We start from the raw sequence: 19910 nt of genomic DNA, 5'->3' as shown, positions 1-19910 counted from the left end.
CTCCCAAATTCCAATTCAAATCGGCTTTTTTGGCAAGACTAAATTCACATTAGAACTGCTAAAACAAGTGTAGTTCTGCCAGGTCTGCTATACTGCCCCTTTTCCCCACACTGACTGCTGGAGATGAAAGCTGTTAAGCACATGTAATCACTCTGCAGTGAGGAGAGCAGACTTTGTCATTATGTCTCGCACAGAGCCTGTCCTAAGCTATAGTGGGGGTGTGCTCTTTTCCCCCATGCTATATGAATGCCTGCTTAGAGCTGGAGAGCACTGTGATAGGAAAGCTACTAAAAGTGTTTGTAATGAGACTGAACTCTGCAGTACTTCCCCTGATTACCAGAGAGGAGTTGAAAGCTGTTGGTTAATTACACTCGGGTCTGCTGTGCTCCAGCACATCACCAGTCTCCAGCGAGGAGAACAGATGTGTCAGATGTCTCACACGGAGCCTATACCTGCGCTATTGTGGGACCATGTTTTGTTTTGGGTTCCCCCCCCCCTTTCTGTGTTGCTGCCTGCTTATGATTGGTCAGCACCAGAAAGGGATAGTACGACGCAACCGTGAAATATCTCTGGTAATGCACACTTGTACTTAGAAAAAGATTAACGGTTAACGTGCAAAATACTTTGTTAATGGAGAGGCAGAATCTATGAAACAAAAAAAGGTTTTCTTTTTCGCTCCTAATTGGGAGACCCAGACAATTGGGTGTATAGCTACTGCCTCCGGAGGCCGCACAAAGTACTACACTTAAAAGTGTAAGGCCCCTCCCCTTCTGGCTATACACCCCCCCGTGGGAGCACGGGTCCCTCAGTTTTTTGCTTTGTGCGAAGGAGGTCAGACACGCACGCATAGCTCCACTATTTAGTCAGCAGCAGCTGCTGACTATGTCGGATGGAAGAAAAGAGGGCCCATAAAAGCCCCCAGCATGCTCCCTTCTCACCCCACTTTCTGTCGGTGGTGCTTGTTAAGGTTGAGGTACCCATTGCGGGTACGGAGGCTGGAGCCCACATGCTGATTCCTTCCCCATCCCCATTAGGGCTCTGGGCGAAGTGGGATTTTACCGGTCTCCAGGCACTGAGACCGTGCTCCATCCGCAGCCCCTGGAAAGCCGCTGGATATGGAGCTGAGTATCGTCAGGGACATGGCCCTGCTCCGTCAAGGTACTCTGTGTCCCCGTGCATACGCGCGCACACCGCAGCTTTGCTGGGTGTGTTAGTGCGCCGGGGACAACAGCGCTGCTGCGCTTGTGCCATTTCCTCACTTCAGCTTAGCTGAGTGGGTAGACTCAGGGAGAACGGTCGCGCCAGCCGCTGGGACTGCGACGCGGCTGGGACTTGTGGTGCGCCGGGGACTTCCGCGCTGACCGTGCATATATCACGGCCGCGCTTATTACTACAGTCCCCGGCTTTTGCGGCCTAGTTCGTTCGTTCCCGCCTCCGCACCTGCCAGTCAGGAGGAGGGCGGGACGCTGTACAGAGCATCAGCGCTGAGGGCTGGAGTCTTTTTTACATACTCCAGCCCTCACACCAGGCAGAGTAGGACGCAGTTTCCCGCACTTTGTTTGTGGCACGCCCACGGTCCGCCCCTCTTCACAGAACGCCGGCAGCCATTCCTGCCTGCACGCTGAGCTGCAGAGGGGAGACGGGGAGACCCAGACACGGGATTCTACGGCCTCATACCCGCTGTTCAGCGGGCGGTAAGCAGCCCTCAAGGGCTCACCCCCACTTGTGCCGTTTGTATACTGAGTATTTTGTGTTTGCAAATACTTTGTACTGTACGGTCGCTGGTGATTCTCGGCTATATACCCTCCTAGATTACAAGGAGGCAACAGCATGTCGTCCGCAAAACGCAAGGGTGCCAAGGCACAGACATTATATGCTGCCTGTACCGCATGTGGGGCTGCTCTACCGGCAGGTTCCACTGACCCCCATTGTGTGCAGTGCTCGGCCCCTGTGCAACTTGCACAGCCGGGGCCTCTGCTGGACGTGACCCAGGGTGTACCACCTGTGAATGCTGTCCAGGTGACAGGAACGGAGTTTGCAGCTTTTGCTGACAGATTGTCTATGACCATGTCAAAGATTCTTGAAACATTGCAGTCTAGACCAGTAACTCAGACCATGGACACTGTGGCATCATTGCTCCCTGGTCCCCCTCAGCTGGAACACTTCCAAGCTCCGGGGGTGTCACATGCACCCCAGGGTGACGATTCTGACTCGGACAACAGTCCCAGACAACCTAAGCGGGCTCGTTATGAGGGGCCCTCAACTTCGTCTCACTGGTCAGGATCCCAGCGGGACGAATCTATGGGTGATGAGGCGGATGTAACTGATCAAGATTCTGATCCTGGGACCGCTCTCAATCTGGATACACCGGATGGTGACGCCATAGTGAATGATCTTATAGCGTCCATCAATAGGATGTTAGATATTTCTCCGCCAGCTCCTCCTGCGGAGGAGGCAGCTTCACAGCAGGAGAAATTCCATTTCAGATATCCCAAGCGTAAATTAAGCACTTTTCTGGACCACTCTGACTTTAGAGATGCAATCCAGAAACACCACGCTTATCCTGAGAAGCGGTTTTCTAAACGGCTTAAAGATACACGCTATCCTTTTCCCCCTGACGTGGTCAAGGGTTGGACCCAGTGTCCCAAGGTGGACCCTCCAATCTCCAGGCTTGCAGCTAGATCTTTAGTTGCAGTAGAAGATGGAGCGGCACTTAAAGATGCCACTGACAGGCAGATGGAGCTCTGGCTGAAATCCATCTATGAAGCTATTGGAGCGTCGTTGGCGCCAGCTTTCGCAGCCGTATGGGCACTCCAAGCTATTTCAGCTGGGCTTATACAAGTCGACTCGGTCACACGTACATCTGCCCCGCAGGTGGCACCATTGACCTCTCAAATGTCTGCATTCGCGTCTTACGCGATTAATGCTGTCCTGGACTCTACGAGCCGTACGGCGGTGGCGTCAGCCAACTCCGTGGTTTTGCGCAGAGCCCTGTGGTTGAGAGAATGGAAGGCAGATTCTGCTTCCAAGAAGTGCTTAACCAGTTTGCCTTTTTCTCGTGACCGATTTGTTTGGGGAGCGTTTGGATGAAATCATTAAACACTCCAAGGGTAAGGACTCATCCTTACCTCAACACAGACAAAACAAGCCCCAACAAAGGAGGGGTCAGTCTGGTTTTCGGTCCTTTCGAGGCTCAGGCAGGTCCCAATTCTCCTCGTCCAAAAGGACTCAAAAGGATCAGAGAGGCTCAGATTCTTGGCGGACTCAGTCACGCCCAAAAAAGACAGCAGGAAGAACCGTTACCAAGACGGCTTCCTCATGACTTTCAGCCTCCTCTCTCCGCATCCTCGGTCGGTGGCAGGCTCTCCCGCTTTGGCGACATTTGGCTGTCACAGGTCAAAGACCGTTGGGTGAGGGACATTCTGTCTCACGGGTACAGGATAGAGTTCAGCTCTCGTCCTCCAACTCGTTTCTTCAGAACTTCCCCACCGCCCGACCGAGCCGATGCTCTGCTGCAGGCGGTGGCCGCTCTAAAGGCGGAAGGAGTGGTGACTTCCGTTCCTCTTCAGGAACAAGGTCACGGTTTTTACTCCAATCTGTTTGTGGTGCCAAAGAAGGACGGGTCCTTTCGGCCCGTCCTGGATCTAAAGTTGCTCAACAAACACGTAAAAACCAGGAGGTTCCGGATGGAATCTCTACGCTCCGTCATAGCCTCAATGTCTCAAGGAGATTTCTTAGCATCAATAGACATCAAAGATGCTTATCTTCACGTGCCGATTGCGCCAGAGCATCAGCGTTTTCTACGCTTCGTTATAGAAAGCGAACACCTGCAGTTCGTAGCGTTACCTTTCGGGCTGGCAACAGCCCCTCGGGTCTTCACCAAGGAAGGTCATGGCAGCAGTAGTAGCTGTCCTGCACTCGCAGGGTCACTCCGTGATCCCGTATTTGGAGTCTGGGTTGGAAAAAGGTTTGTCGCTTAGCTCCCTTAAAGGACAAGTCTCTGCGCTATCCGTATTCTTTCAGAAGCGCCTGGCGCGACTTCCTAAGGTACGCACGTTCCTGCAAGGGGTTTGTCATATCGTTCCCCCTTACAAGCGGCCATTGGAACCCTGGGATCTGAACAAGGTTCTAATTGCTCTCCAGAAGCCACCTTTCGAGCCTATGAAGGAGATTTCCTTTTCTCGGCTTTCACAGAAAGTGGCTTTTCTGGTGGCGGTCACGTCTCTTCGGAGAGTGTCAGAGCTGGCGGCGTTATCTTGCAAATCTCCCTTCCTGGTGTTTCACCAAGACAAGGTAGTACTGCGTCCAATTCCAGAGTTTCTTCCCAAGGTGGTATCTTCCTTTCATCTCAATCAGGATATCACTTTACCATCTTTGTGTCCGCATCCAGTTCACCAATTTGAAAAGGGTTTGCATCTGTTGGACCTGGTGAGAGCACTCAGGATCTACTTTTCCCGCACGGCGCCTCTGCGCCGTTCGGATGCACTCTTTATCCTGGTCGCTGGTCAGCATAAAGGGTCGCAAGCTTCCAAATCCACCCTTGCGCGGTGGATCAAGGAACCAATTCTTCACGCCTACCGTTCTGCTGGGCTTCCGACTCCTTCTGGACTGAAGGCCCATTCTACCAGAGCCGTGGGTGCGTCCTGGGCATTACGGCATCAGGCTACGGCTCAGCAGGTGTGCCAGGCGGCTACCTGGTCGAGTCTGCACACTTTTACCAAGCATTATCAGGTGCATACCTACGCTTCGGCGGATGCCAGCCTAGGTAGACAAGTCCTGCAGGCGGCGGTGGCCCACCTGTAAGAAAGGGCTGCCTGACAGCCCGATCACGAGGTATTCTTTTACCCACCCAGGGACTGCTTTTGGACGTCCCAATTGTCTGGGTCTCCCAATTAGGAGCGAAAAAGAAGAAGGGAATTTTGTTTACTTACCGTAAATTCCTTTTCTTCTAGCTCCAATTGGGAGACCCAGCACCCGCCCTGTTTTTTCTTAGGGTATTTGTTTTTCGGGTGCACATGTTGTTCATGTTGATAAGTTACGTTCTCCGATATTGTTTATCGGATTGAATTTGTTTTTGGAACAGTTATTGGCTTTCCTCCTTCTTGCTTTTGCACTAAAACTGAGGGACCCGTGCTCCCACGGGGGGGTGTATAGCCAGAAGGGGAGGGGCCTTACACTTTTAAGTGTAGTACTTTGTGCGGCCTCCGGAGGCAGTAGCTATACACCCAATTGTCTGGGTCTCCCAATTGGAGCTAGAAGAAAAGGAATTTACGGTAAGTAAACAAAATTCCCTTCTTATTCTACTTTACAGCCACTATTACCGCTTATGTCCACTTCAAAAAGATCAGTTTGGAGAAAGGTCCTCTTGAAAGGGGTTATCGTGGTTTTCTTTTACAAACGACTTTCTATTGTCAGTGCCACTTTCCTCGCAAACTCACCAACACTTTTGTCCATTCAGTGTCTTCTGGTGGAGGAGCATGTGACAGACCCACCCATCAGCCTCCTCCAATAGGAAAGCAGCTTTCCTATGTGTGGTAATTTACTATTGGAGGAGGCTGATGGGTGGGTTGCTCACATGTTCCTCCACCAGTAGACATTGAATGGACAGAAGTGTTTGTATGGAATGCTGCACTAACAAAAGAAACTGACAAACCTATTTAGGTTATTGGTGTCTTGATTTCCCTTTTTTTTTCCTTTCTTTTTTCAGATTACAGGATTAATGGTAATACTGTGCTTTGCTACTTCTGTGGCCTACGTAACTTCAGAGATCTCACCTATCAATACAGACAAAACATCCCGCCTTCTGAGTTACCAGGTACCTTGATTTTTTTTTTTTTTTGACCTCTACTGTAGTTTCCTATTACTAATTTTAACTAAGTTTTCACATTAGGGCTGAAAACTGTCTCCCATAATTCAGTTTGAGGATTTAACCTATTCACAACAAAGGATATATATAGAGAATTCCTAGGCCATGTCTGTCCCTTTATTGCAGGTTCACACTGTGCGCCTGTATTATACGCCCCATGTCTGCGGATCTGACCAGTAGATATTTGCAACGAACGGGCACGGGTGGATCTCTGATCTGATAAACCTGCAACTGTTAACCCCTTAGATGACGTCAAACGGTCTGCACATTCTAACGTGCTCCAGCGGGAATCGCCCTGTTCCCTGCTGCCATTAGCAGCCCTGTAACACAATCTCTGGGTGCTAATGGGTTGCCATGACAGTGTGTAGTCAGATGGTTAACCCCGTCACTGTCATGATGTGCTTCCTGTGAATGCCAGGAGAGCGCCAGCACTCACAGGAGATCAGCATTTCTACTGCTCAGAGTGATGCTGAAGCACCGCTCTGATCTGCAGAAGCGATCGGACATTCTAGGCATAAAGACTCATAAGGGAACTAGTTTTAAGCATTAAAAAAGTTTTTTAACAATGAGGGGAAAAAAAATAATCAAAGTTCAAATCACCTTTCTTTTCCCCCATTAAAAATAAAACAAAATAAGAAAACATTTACATTTGAAGTTGCTATTTATAAATTTAGGTGAACCTTTTCCTTTGATCCATATGTATGGCTAAATTCACTTTATAATTCTATACCTGCTGGCTCTAATTATTGTAATCTTTGACAAGCCTGATTATTCACTGATTATTCTGTCCATTTGTTGCCTAATATATTCTGCTCCTTGACTCGTCATTGTAAAAAGATAATTTATGTTATCCACTTTACCTCCTTCAGATGTCAGTTTTTCATGTACATATCCTATTCGGGTTTTCCTCCTATGGAATTTGTACTTATTAAAGCCTATGATGATGCTGTTTAACCCCTTCACAACCGGCCGATTTTTCGCTTTCCGTTTTTTTTCGCCATTCTTCTTCCGAGACACGCAACTTTATTTTTCAGTCAATATCGTCATGTCAGGGCTCATTTTTTGCGGAACGAGCTGAACTTTTAAATGAAATCATAAGCTTTAACATATAGTGCACTGAGGTCGGTGCGCGTTCATTGACACCAAGCATGTATAGGTTTGCTTTCATCTAAGGGGTTAAAAAAAATCAGAAGTTTGTTCGAAAAAAGTGGCACACGTTTTACGCCATATTCCGTGACCCGTAGCGTTCTCACTTTTCGGGATCTACAGCTCAGTGACTGCTTATTTTTTGCATCTCGAGCTGACGGTTTTAATGGTACCATTTTTGCGCAGATGCTACGTTTTGATCGCCTATTGCATTTGGCCCAAAATTTGTGGCGATCAAAAAACGTAACTTTAGCGTTTGGATTTTTTGTTTTTGCCGCTACGCCGTTTACCGATCAGATTAATTGATATTACATTTTCAATGGGGCAAAAGGGAGGTGATTTGAACTTTAGTTTTTTGGTTTTTTTTTTTCTTTTTTAAAACTTTTTTTTACTTGTCCCCCTAGGAGACTATATGGATCAGCAATCTGATCACTCTGCCTTATCTGCTGATCACAGCTGTGAATAGCAGATATGCTAATTTCATGTCTCACCGAGCTCTGGGCTGGGTGAATCTGAAAGTGAGTCATGTGAGCTAGAGGAGTCATCACATGACACTGTGCTACCATGATAACCACTGGAAGTCACGTGATCACGTCACGTGACTTCCGGTATAGGGCGGTGAGTAAATATTTACCGCCGATGACATTATAATGTCCCTGTTAGGTATTGACAGCGCCATTTAAAGGGTTAAACGGCATGGGCAGATAATGATTCTGCCCGTACCTGGCAGGCACACATCAGCTGAGATGTGCGCCGATCGCTTCAAGCTGCCGGCAGCAGACCGCGGTCAGTAACACTATGACCACTAGGACATAATATTCCTGCCCGCGGTCATTAAGGGGTTAAACATCTGTGTGTTTTGTCTTGTGCCTCAGAAGTCTATTTTTGGGTTATATTTGGTGCTACTCACAGACTACAGTAGGTAACATGTTCTATATGGCTGTCCACACGTTTGCAAAAAGAAAGAAAAAAATCAAAGTGTCTGTTCTTGATCCAGGTCAAAGATCAAAACTATTAAAAGTGTATGGATCTGTGGAAATCACATTACACAGATGCCGTCTGAGTGCTGTTTGTTTTGAACCTTGTAATGAGTAGAAGTTGGATTGATCTTTCTGGAAAAAATTGCAGCATATTAAACAGAGATTTTCGCATGGAATTCAATCAGATTTCACCCTGCAATCCACACCTACATTTCAAAGTCTGAACATCTTGAAATCCCATAAAGACGTAGGAGTTGCTCCCCTCCCCCTTCACTGTGTAGTACCACTTCCTGGTAAACATGTCGCCCATCCTGATATATATTTCCTACATTCTGGTATATTTGTCCCTATCATGGCCCCATCCTGGTAAATGTACCTCATCCCGGCATATTCCCCATCCTGGTAAATGTACCCCATTTCTGGTAAATGTACCCCATCATTGTAAATGTATCCCATCCTGGCATGTTCCCCCCCATGCTGTTAAATGACCCCATCCTGGTAAATGTACCCCATCCAGGCATGTTCCCTTATCCTGGTAAATGTACCCCATCCTGGCATGTTTCCTCATCCTGGCATGTTCATGTACCCTCATGTATCCTTTCATGTTTCCCCCCATCCTGTTAAATGTATCCCCCATCCTGGTAAATGTACCCTTCTTCAGCGCTCTATTGGGAGACCCAGACGATTGGGGTATAGCTACTGCCCTCCGGAGGCCACACAAAGCACTACACTAAAAAGTGCAAGGCCCCTCCCCTTCTGGCTATACCCCCCCGTGGTATCACGGGTTCTCCAGTTTTCAAGCTTTGTGCGAAGGAGGTCAGACATCCACGCATGGCTCCACAGATTTTAGTCAGCAGTAGCTGCTGACTATTTCGGATGGAAGAAAAGAGGGCCCATATAGGGCCCCCAGCATGCTCCCTTCTCACCCGTGGATGGTGCTTGTAAGGTTGAGGTACCTATTGCTGGTACAGGGGCTGGAGCCCCACATGCTGTTTTCCTTCCACATCCCCTTGTAGGGCTCTGTGGAAGTGGGATCCTGCCGGCCTCTAAGCTCTGACGCCGGGCTCCATCCACAGACCCATAGCACCTGATGGATATGGAGCAGGAGTACAATCAGGGACAAGGCCCTGCATCATACAGGTACTCTGTGTCCCCGGCAGGCACAGGCACACTCCGGGCTGGCTGGGTGTTGTAGTGCGCCGGGGACCGTAACGTTGGAGTTAGTGTTCCTACAGTTTACTGGGGGACTTTGTGTTGTGGGAACGCAGCGCCGACCCCCACTGGACCGGCGGCGCTGCTGTGACTTGTAGTGCGCCGGGGACACGCCGACCGCGCTTTTACGGCGGCGGCGTTTATAAATCCAGTCCACGGCTTTTGCGGCCTAGCTCCGCTTCGTTCCCGCCCCCACCCTGTCAATCAGGGTAGGGGAGAGACGCTGTTTCGCAGCAGCGACGAGGGCTGGAGCCTGATTTACATGCTCCAGCCCTCTCACTAGGCACAGAGGGAAGCAGGCTTCCCGCTCTTAGCCAGGAACGCCCAGGGCCCGCCCCCCCTCCTCTCCCAGGACGCCGGCAGCCATTACATGCAGTCTGGCTAGAGGAAGGACGCAAGGCTCTGGGAGACCTGGACTAGGGGGCTTTTGGAGACCACACACCCGCTCTTAAGCGGGCGGTAAGCGGCATTTCAGCTGGCCCCTCTAGTGCCTCAGTGTGCATTGGTGTACTGTGTCACCAGATATATATATTTATTTATTTCTTGCACTGTGAGGTCGCTTCCTGGCTGGATACCCCAGATCGCTCTGAGGAGGCAGCAACATGTCATCCACAAAACGCAAGGCTGCCAAGGCTAGGGCTGTGTACACTGCGTGTGCTGCATGTGGGGCTGCTCTACCAGCAGGTTCCAAAGACCCCCATTGTGTGCAATGCTCAGATCCGGTGCTGCTTCGCCAGCCGGAGTCCGGAGGGGTAGTGACCCAGGCTGAGACGCTTGTAAGTCCTGCCCCGGTGTCAGGGACAGACTTTGCAGTTTTTGCTGAGGGAATGTCTGTGACTATGGCAAAAATCCTTGAAACTTTGCAATCCATGACTGGGGCTCAGTCTATGGACACGGCGAGGTCTCTGTCCTCTAATCCCCCTCAGTTGGAATTAATCCAGACTGCAAGGGGGTCCCCGGCTTCCCAGGCTGAGTATTATGACTCAGATGATAGCCCCAGCCACCCTAAGCGAGCTCGCTGGGAAAGACCCTCAACGTCATCACACTGCTCAGGGTCTCAGCGCAATCAGTCGCCCTGTGATGCGTCTGAAGAGAGTGATCAGGAGTCTTATCCTGGAACCCCTCTCAATCTGGATACCCCGGATGGGGACGCCATGGTAAACGAGCTTATCTCAGCCATCAATAGACTGTTGGATATTTCTCCCCCAGCTCCTTCTGCAGAGGAGGCAGCTGCAGAGCAGGAGAAGTTTCGTTTCCTCTATCCCAAGCGTAAATTGAGTGCTTTCTTGGATCACTCTGACTTCAGAGAGTCAATCCAGAAACACGACGCTCATCCAGAAAGGCGTTTCTCTAAACGTTCTAAGGATACACGTTTTCCTTTCCCCCCTGATGTGGTCAAGCGCTGGACCCAGTGTCCAAAGGTGGACCCCCCGATTTCCAAACTTGCAGCTAGATCCATAGTTGCAGTGGAGGATGGCGCTTCACTTAAGGATGCCAATGACAGACAGATGGACCTTTGGTTAAAATCTGTCTATGAAGCTATCGGCGCGTCGTTTGCTCCAGCATTCGCAGCCGTATGGGCACTCCAAGCTATTTCAGCTGGTTTAGCAAAAGTGGATGCTATCATACATCCAGCGGTGCCGCAAGTGGCGTCCCTTACCTCGCAGATGTCTGCGTTTGCGTCTTACGCCATCAATGCGGTCCTAGAATCTACCAGCCGCACCTCAATGGCGTCCGCCAATTCGGTAGTTTTGCGCAGAGCCTTGTGGTTAAAGGACTGGAAAGCAGATGCTGGTTCCAAAAAATGTTTAACCAGCTTGCCTTTATCTAGAGATAGACTGTTTGGCGAGCCATTGGCTGACATCATTAAACAGTCCAAGGGTAAAGACTCTTCCTTACCCCAGCCCAGATCAAGCAAACCTCAGCAGAAAAAATGGCAGCAGAGGTTTCAGTCCTTTCGAGGTTCGGGCAAGACACAATTCTCCTCGTCCAAAGGGACTCAGAGGACGCAAAGAGTCTCAGATTCCTGGCGGGCTCACGCACGCCCCAAGAAAGCAAATGGAGGAACCGCTTCCAAAGCGGCTACCTCATGACTTCCAGCCCCCCCCCTCCGCATCTCCGGTCGGGGGCAGGCTCTCCCGCTTTTCCGACATTTGGAGGTCACAGGTCGAAGACCGGTGGGTGACAAACATTTTGTCTCGCGGGTACAGAATCGAGTTCAGTTCTCGTCCTCCAGCTCGGTTCTTCAGAACCTCCCCACATCCAGACCGAGCAGATGCCCTGCTGCAGGCGGTGGACTCCCTAAGAGCGGAAGGAGTAGTGGTTCCTGTACCGCCTCAGGAACAAGGGCGAGGGTTTTACTCCAATCTCTTTGTGGTTCCAAAAAAGGACGGCTCGTTCCGTCCTGTTCTGGATCTAAAGCTGCTCAACAAACATGTGCACGCCAGACGGTTCCGGATGGAAACCCTCCGCTCTGTCGTTGCCTCAATGTCTCAAGGAGACTTCCTTGCCTCAATAGACATCAAAGATGCTTATCTCCACGTGCCAATTGCTACAGAACATCAACGTTTTCTACGTTTTGTGATAGGAAACGACCATCTTCAGTTCGTAGCTCTGCCATTCGGTCTGGCGACAGCCCCCCGGGTCTTCACCAAGGTCATGGCGGCGGTGGTAGCAGTCTTGCACTCTCAGGGACACTCGGTGATCCCTTACCTAGACGATCTACTTGTCAAGGCACCCTCTCAAGAGGCATGCCAACTCAGTCTACATGCTACGCTGGAGACTCTACAGACGTTCGGATGGATCATCAACTTTCCAAAGTCGAATCTGTCACCGTCACAGTCGCTAACGTATCTTGGCATGGAGTTTCATACTCGAGCAGCGAGAGTGAAGCTTCCGCTGAACAAGCAGCGGTCCCTACAGACAGGGGTGCAATCCCTCCTTCAAGGCCAGTCGCACCCCTTACGGCGCCTCATGCACTTCCTCGGGAAGATGGTGGCAGCCATGGAAGCAGTTCCCTTTGCGCAGTTTCATCTGCGCCCACTTCAATGGGACATTCTCCGCCAATGGGACGGGAAGTCAACGTCCCTGGACAGGAAAGTCTCTCTTTCCCAGACGGCCAAGGACTCTCTACAATGGTGGCTCCTTCCCACCTCATTGTCTCAGGGAAGATCCTTCCTGCCCCCATCCTGGGCAGTGGTCACGACAGATGCGAGTCTGTCAGGGTGGGGAGCAGTGTTTCTCCACCACAGGGCCCAGGGGACGTGGACTCCGCAGGAGTCCACCCTTCAGATCAATGTTCTGGAAATCAGGGCAGTGTATCTTGCCCTACTGGCCTTCCAACAGTGGCTGGAAGGAAAGCAGATCCGAATCCAGTCGGACAACTCCACTGCGGTGGCATACATCAACCACCAAGGAGGGACGCGCAGTCGGCAAGCATTCCAAGAAGTCCGGCGCATTCTAATGTGGGTGGAGGACACAGCATCCACCATATCCGCGGTTCACATCCCAGGCGTAGAAAATTGGGAAGCAGACTTCCTCAGTCGCCAGGGCATGGACGCAGGGGAGTGGTCCCTTCACCCGGACGTGTTTCAGGAAATCTGTCGCCGATGGGGAGTGCCGGACGTCGACCTAATGGCGTCCCGGCACAACAACAAGGTCCCGGCATTCATGGCGAGGTCGCGCGATCAAAGAGCTCTGGCGGCAGACGCATTAGTTCAAGATTGGTCGCAGTTCCGGCTCCCATACGTCTTCCCACCTCTGGCACTCTTGCCCAGAGTGTTACGCAAGATCAGATCCGATTGCAGCCGCGTCATACTCGTCGCCCCAGACTGGCCGAGGAGATCGTGGTATCCGGATCTGTGGCATCTCACGGTCGGTCGACCGTGGTCACTGCCAGACCGACCAGACTTACTGTCCCAAGGGCCGTTTTTCCATCAGAATTCTGCGGCCCTGAACCTGACTGTGTGGCCATTGAGTCCTGGATCCTAGCGTCTGCAGGATTATCCCAAGGAGTTGTAGCCACAATGAGACAGGCTAGAAAGTCGACTTCTGCTAAGATCTACCACAGAACGTGGAAGATTTTCTTATCCTGGTGTTCCGCTCAGGGAGTGTCTCCCTGGCCATTTGCATTGCCCACTTTTCTTTCTTTCCTGCAATCGGGGTTAGAAAAGGGCTTGTCGCTCAGCTCCCTTAAAGGGCAAGTATCGGCACTATCCGTGTTTTTTCAGAAGCGTCTAGCACGTCTTCCTAAGGTGCGCACGTTCCTGCAGGGGGTCTGTCATATTGTGCCCCCGTACAAGCGGCCGTTAGATCCATGGGATCTGAACAGGGTTCTAGTTGCTCTCCAGAAGCCGCCTTTCGAGCCTCTGAAGGAAGTTTCCTTTTCTCGCCTGTCACAGAAAGTGGCGTTTCTTGTTGCGATCACATCGCTTCGGCGAGTGTCGGAGCTGGCAGCTCTGTCATCCAAGGCTCCCTTCCTGGTGTTTCACCAGGACAAGGTAGTGCTGCGCCCCATTCCGGAGTTTCTCCCTAAGGTCGTATCCTCGTTTCATCTTAATCAGGATATATCCTTGCCTTCCTTTTGTCCTCATCCGGTTCACCGGTATGAAAAGGACTTACGTTTGCTGGATCTGGTGAGAGCACTCAGAATCTACATTTCCCGCACGGCGCCCATGCGCCGTTCCGATGCACTTTTTGTCCTTGTCGCTGGTCCGCGCAAGGGGTTGCAGGCTTCTAAAGCCACCCTGGCTCGATGGATCAAAGAACCAATTCTAGAGGCCTACCGTTCTGCGGGGCTTCCGGTTCCTTCAGGGCTAAAAGCCCACTCAACCAGAGCCGTGGGTGCGTCCTGGGCATTACGACACCAGGCTTCGGCTCAACAGGTGTGCCAGGCAGCTACCTGGTCGAGTCTGCACACTTTCACCAAACATTATCAGGTGCATACCTATGCTTCGGCGGATGCCAGCTTAGGTAGAAGAGTCCTGCAGGCGGCAGTGACATCCCCGTAGGGGAGGGCTGTTTTGCAGCTCTAACATGAGGTATCTCTTTACCCACCCAGGGACAGCTTTTGGACGTCCCAATCGTCTGGGTCTCCCAATAGAGCGCTGAAGAAGAAGGGAATTTTGTTACTTACCGTAAATTCCTTTTCTTCTAGCTCTTATTGGGAGACCCAGCACCCGCCCTGTTGTCCTTCGGGATTTTTTTTTTGTTGTTTGCGGGTACACATGTTGTTCATGTTGAACGGTTTTTCAGTTCTCCGACGTTATTCGGAGTTAATTTGTTTAAACCAGTTATTGGCTTCCTCCTTCTTGCTTTGGCACTAAAACTGGAGAACCCGTGATACCACGGGGGGGTATAGCCAGAAGGGGAGGGGCCTTGCACTTTTTAGTGTAGTGCTTTGTGTGGCCTCCGGAGGGCAGTAGCTATACCCCAATCGTCTGGGTCTCCCAATAAGAGCTAGAAGAAAAGGAATTTACGGTAAGTAACAAAATTCCCTTCTTTCCTGGCATGTTCCCCTTCCTGCTAAATGTACCCCATCCTTGCAGCAGTGTTCCCCCCCCCCCATCCTTGCAGCCGTGTTCCCCCCCCATCCTTGCAGCCATGTTTCTCCCCATCTTTGCAGCCATTTGCCCCGTGCTCTGTTTGCCCCGTGCTCTGTTTGCCCCGTGCTCTGTTTGCCCCGTGCTCTGTTTGCCCCGTGCTCTGTTTGCCCCGTGCTCTGTTTGCCCCGTGCTCTGTTTGCCCCGTGCTCTGTTTGCCCCGTGCTCTGTTTGCCCCGTGCTCTGTTTGCCCCGTGCTCTGTTTGCCCCGTGCTCTGTTTGCCCCGTGCTCTGTTTGCCCCGTGCTCTGTTTGCCCCGTGCTCTGTTTGCCCCGTGCTGGCACTGTCCCCCCACAGCTTAAAAATAAAAAAAAAACTCACCTTCCAGCACCCGCTCCACCGCTGCGAGCTGCTGGGTCCTCAGTCAGTTCCCGCGCGGCCACAAGACACCGGCGGCGCAGCTTTCTGACGCTCCTCCGTCTCCTAAGCAACAGGCCTGCGGCCAAGGAGAGGGGGAGTGCCAGAAGGAGGAGAAATGTCTCTGCTCAAACACAACTTTGAACTGCCGGCGTGATCACACCGGCAGTTCAAAGTGGCTGAATGTGGCAACAGCACGCGTGCCGACAGAAAGGGCTCTGCGTGCCCAGTCTGGCACGTGTGCCATAGGTTCGCCATCACTGTTCTAGTCTATAAGTAGGTGAGAGTTACTTTTATTTGGATGGAGGTGTTGGGATAATTTAAGAAGTTGGTGATTTCCAATGGAGCTTCTCTGCAGATGATGTGTTAGTGAAAAGTAATTTCTTTTTTTATTTTTAGTGGCAGTGACATCCAGACCAAATTGTTACTGGGGAAGAAACTGCAGAACTCAGGTTAAAGCACACCATGCTATGTGAGTATTGTAGATTATCAGTAAGGCGATATGACTGCAGGCTCCTACCGGGCGACATGACTGCAGGCTCCTACCCGGCTTACATCAAAGTATAACAAAACTATCAAGCATATGTACATTTTGCAGGCTCTGTAACATTTGCATCATAACTTTATTTTTCTCTGCCACTAAAGTTTTCTGTTGAGGAAAACTATGGAACAATTCCACTGTTATCAGAAAAAAGTGTGCGGCGGGGAGATGAGTGACATAGGGTGATATTAAAGGGTACAGATGAGAAGGGAATTATGGAGAGGTTGTGGTGGTCACCGCTCCAGTATTGCCCATGAATGATACAGCTCCTGCAGTCCTGTCAGCAGATGAAGGTACACCTACATATCGATTAGTAGTAGAGAAAGGAGTTTGAGGTTTCAAAATAGACTGTGCTGCTGTAGAGAATGTAGATCCAGGATGGAAATTAGTAATTTTGTAGTTTTTGTTATGCGTTTTGTGCGCTCACCGAGCACTTTTTCAAAGACAAAGTACATACAACAGTGAGGCAGTTTATGGTTTAAGTTAGTTATTTTTCCAGAAAGCATAGAAACCTTTCTTTTTGGAAAAAAATATGATTTTGTGTTGGTGGTCTATATTTTAATGAACATTAATATGATATGTAGTATTTTAAAAATCTGATGCCAGCAAATTTCATTTTTTCTTTATTTTTAATTTGTTCAGAGGGAACGTTGCACAAATACTGACTTGAGGTGTGGTTCACACGTGGCTGCGAAACTCTCCTATATGTGGCTTCTCAGCTGTTGATAGATTAGATTACTATTTTACACACACTGAGTTATGTCATAGCATTACACAAGCTTGGCAACAATGTGGCCTTTGCTAGCAGAACATTTTTTTTTTGCAAGAATAAATACATCCTCACTTAAAGAGAACCTGTCACCAGCTTTGACCTCTATACGTTGTGGCCACCACCAGTAAGGTCCTATATACAGCATTCTAGAATATTGTATGTAAGAGCCCAGGCCGGTCTGTATAACATGAACAACAGCTTTTATTATACTCGCCTGCAGGGTGGTGGGGTCAAATGGATGTCGCTGTTCTGTCTGGTGCCTCCTCTCTTCCTTCCATCGCCGCCCTCCTTCCCAGCTCCATATGGATGACGTGCCCTACATCATCCACACAGAGTCCTCCATTCATACGGAGCGGCCTAGGCACTTATATACAGCATTCCAGAATACTGTATATGAGCTCACTGGTGATGGCCGCAGCTTATAGAAGACAAATCTGGTGACAGGTTTCCTGTAAAAAAAAAAGTTAGAATTTTATATGAAACTGCTCATCATTTCACTTTTATTGGAACCTCTCGTAAATATGGACTGTAGGCATTTGTGAAGACAAGTTCCTGTACCCCCATACTGGTCATGTGTGAAGACATGTTCCTGTACACCCATCCAGGTCGCTGCAGGCTTTACAAGGGCAGAAATGCCCCTGCAGCTCTCTCACGCTTGAACCTAAAATTCTGAGCCTCCTTGTTGATGTTCTTTGAAATTGAAGCCAAATTAATTTGCATTTCGGTCAGTAAATAAGAACGCTATAGATTATAATCAGAGGATGAAGACTGGTCCATACCTAATCCTTCTTAACCTAGAAGTGGATATGATTGTATCCAGTCTAAGCAATTCATCTGCCAACTAAATAGCTAGGTTTTGGTGTTTAGCCCGGTTGAATGTATTCGTCCACAGATAATTTTACTTATGAATTAATAATACAGTGGAACCTCGATTAACGAGTAACCCAGTTAGCGAGTATTTAGCCTAATGAGCAAAGTTTGCTGTAAATTTGTAACTCTATTTACGAGCAAGCTTTGCTGTACGAGCAAAATACTCACAGCACACACTTCCGGTTCCGTACATCCACCGCGCTCTAACCCGCTCTTGCAGTACACACACACACACACACACACACACACACACACACACACACACACACACACACACACACACACACACACACTATGCTCACCTTACCTTCCGTTCCCTCACCGGCCTCATGGTTCTTGTATTTCGCCACTCCAGGATGTGTATCTGGTAACCATCGGCGACGAGGGAGGAACTTCCCCTGTCAGACGCTACTCAAAGGCAGCGTGCTGGCCAATCAGAGGCAAGCGGCTCCTGCCTTTGACGTCAGCGCTCTGGGAGCTGAAGGTCCCGCATCGGTCGCCTTGGTTACCCGATACACAGCCCGTACCGGCGAACTACAAGATCCAGCAGGCCGGCGATAGAACGGAATGGAAGGTAAGGTGAGCATAGTGTGCGTGTGTGCGCGCGCGTAATGGCACAATAGGGGACCAGGATGGGGCATTTAACAAGTTGTGGAACGAATTGTTTGCATTGCAATGAATTCCTATGGGAAATCTTGCTTTGCTGAACGAGTAACTTGGTTAACAAGCACACTCCCACAACGGATTGTTCTCGTTAATCAAGAATCCACTGTAATGATTAGTGCTAAGAAGTTCATTTACTTAAAAGAACATATTTTTGGTATTGATGTTTTAACGGGTGTCATAAAGATCAAAGGTAAAGTATTTAATCATTCCCTTTGCAGGAAATTCAACCACATCTGTGAACAAACACGCTTCAAGAACTGAGTCTGGTACTATCTGGAAGTAGAGCCACCTCTTGAACTTTTCTATGACATTCTCAGAAGAGACCTGAAAGCTGCCGGGGATGTGACGATGCCTGTGACCTTAGAGCGCAGTACCCCTGGAAAGTCCAAATGCTTACACTGTGCCAGACACTTTGCTGCACAATGATGGTTTCCAATTAAGTTGCTATTGGTTTTGTTTAATATGTTGATATATGGTTTGAGGACGGTCAATCAACTAATTACACAATGCAAAATGCCTTTCTTCCAGATTGGGTTATTGACTGGTTTAACATTTGAAGCATCTGCCTAAGGACTGTGGCTGCACACCGCTGTATTGCTGTTATCGATGAACATTCTAGTATTGTAAATGGCCTCTTTTGTTCATCAGTTGATACTTCTTATTTAAAGATTCACACTGAATATATTGCAGGATACCCCTATTCTAGTGTGTTTTCCATTCAGGGAAATTGGTTAAAAAATTACAGCCATTGGTTTGTTATGCACCTGACTAGTCTGCTTCTCTTTTCTGTATAAGGGCTAGAATGAAGAGAATAATTTTTCCTGACATCTAGATGAGTCTTGGAAAATCCTGCTCTGCACTGTGGTTGCTGTGTATGTGATTTGCATAGCTGAAGATTTATGTTGCTCACGGAAAATGCCTGCAACATTAGATGTTCACTTCTTGAACCGCTATGCCTTCTAGTACCCTGTATCACACCTGATACTATATATATTATTATTCTTTATGTATACACAGACTATCTACATGTTATAAGAACACACTGTATAGTACAGGGAAATTGAAGCAATTATTCTAGTAAATGTTTATACCTCAAAATTCTCTTACACAATGTTGCTTATCTACTGTAGTCAGTGCAATGGATAAATCATGTATTTTATTTTATTTTTTTGTGTAATCTTTAATTTGCATAACCACTGCAGTGTTAATTTTTTTTTTTTTTTGCATACCTATATATCCATTTGGCCTAATGCTTGTGGTTCTTCATAACTAGTGTTGAGCGGACCCGGACTGGAAAAATCCGGATCCGCGCGGTTTCAGCAGAATTCCAGTTGTACGATCCGGATTTTTTTTTTTTTTCTCTCACGCTCATCCCAGATGCCGCTCCTCATTGACATATATTGGGCCGGATCGGATCTCGGACTACCTTGGCAACCCGCCACTGATCCGCCGGACCCGGATTATTGCCAATCCGCTCAACTCTATTCATAACTTACACCACATCCATGAAGATCTTTATAAGCTACAGTATACTGCTGGCAGTTGTGTAACTTGAAGATTTTTCATTGGGGCCCACAAGTTTCAAAAGGGGACTATCCACTTGTATTCCAACTTTGACCCCTGCAAGCTCCAGGGCTCCGATTCAGCTTCAACCTGTATACTCACTATATTTATACCCCCGACTGCCAACTTTACTCTTTTTTTCCTAGTTCCATTCAACAGCAAATACTACTATTGTTCTCCAGCTGTAGCACTTGTGCAAAAAGTCTTTGCTTACATTGACCTACAGCAAACCTTACATTTTTTGTGTAAGAATTAAATTGATAAAGTACAGTATTTTTCGATTTAGAAGACTCTCTCCCCAACCCCAAATTTAGAGATGTAAAAAAAAAAAGGGGGG

General features: G+C 48.9%; 1 protein-coding gene across 3 annotated transcripts in view; it reads left to right on the top strand.

The window, feature by feature from the left end:
• The window catches only part of CHFR (checkpoint with forkhead and ring finger domains), a 110289-nt gene extending 91115 nt beyond the window's left edge, over positions 1–19174 (top strand). For all 3 annotated transcript variants that reach the window (XM_075321841.1, XM_075321824.1, XM_075321833.1), the window contains 3 exons: positions 5708–5815; positions 15561–15633; positions 18229–19174. In XM_075321841.1, the coding sequence (XP_075177956.1) occupies positions 5708–5815; positions 15561–15633; positions 18229–18271 (224 nt within the window). In that variant the 3' untranslated portion in view covers positions 18272–19174. The remainder of the gene's footprint in view (positions 1–5707; positions 5816–15560; positions 15634–18228) is intronic.
• The last annotated feature ends 736 nt before the right edge of the window (positions 19175–19910 follow it).

This window comes from Anomaloglossus baeobatrachus, chromosome 1 (genome assembly GCF_048569485.1).
Source record: "Anomaloglossus baeobatrachus isolate aAnoBae1 chromosome 1, aAnoBae1.hap1, whole genome shotgun sequence".
NCBI classification, from domain to species: domain Eukaryota; kingdom Metazoa; phylum Chordata; class Amphibia; order Anura; family Aromobatidae; genus Anomaloglossus; species Anomaloglossus baeobatrachus.
The sequence above is the reverse complement of the archived record's forward strand: the minus strand, read 5'-3'. Positions and strand labels throughout refer to the sequence as shown.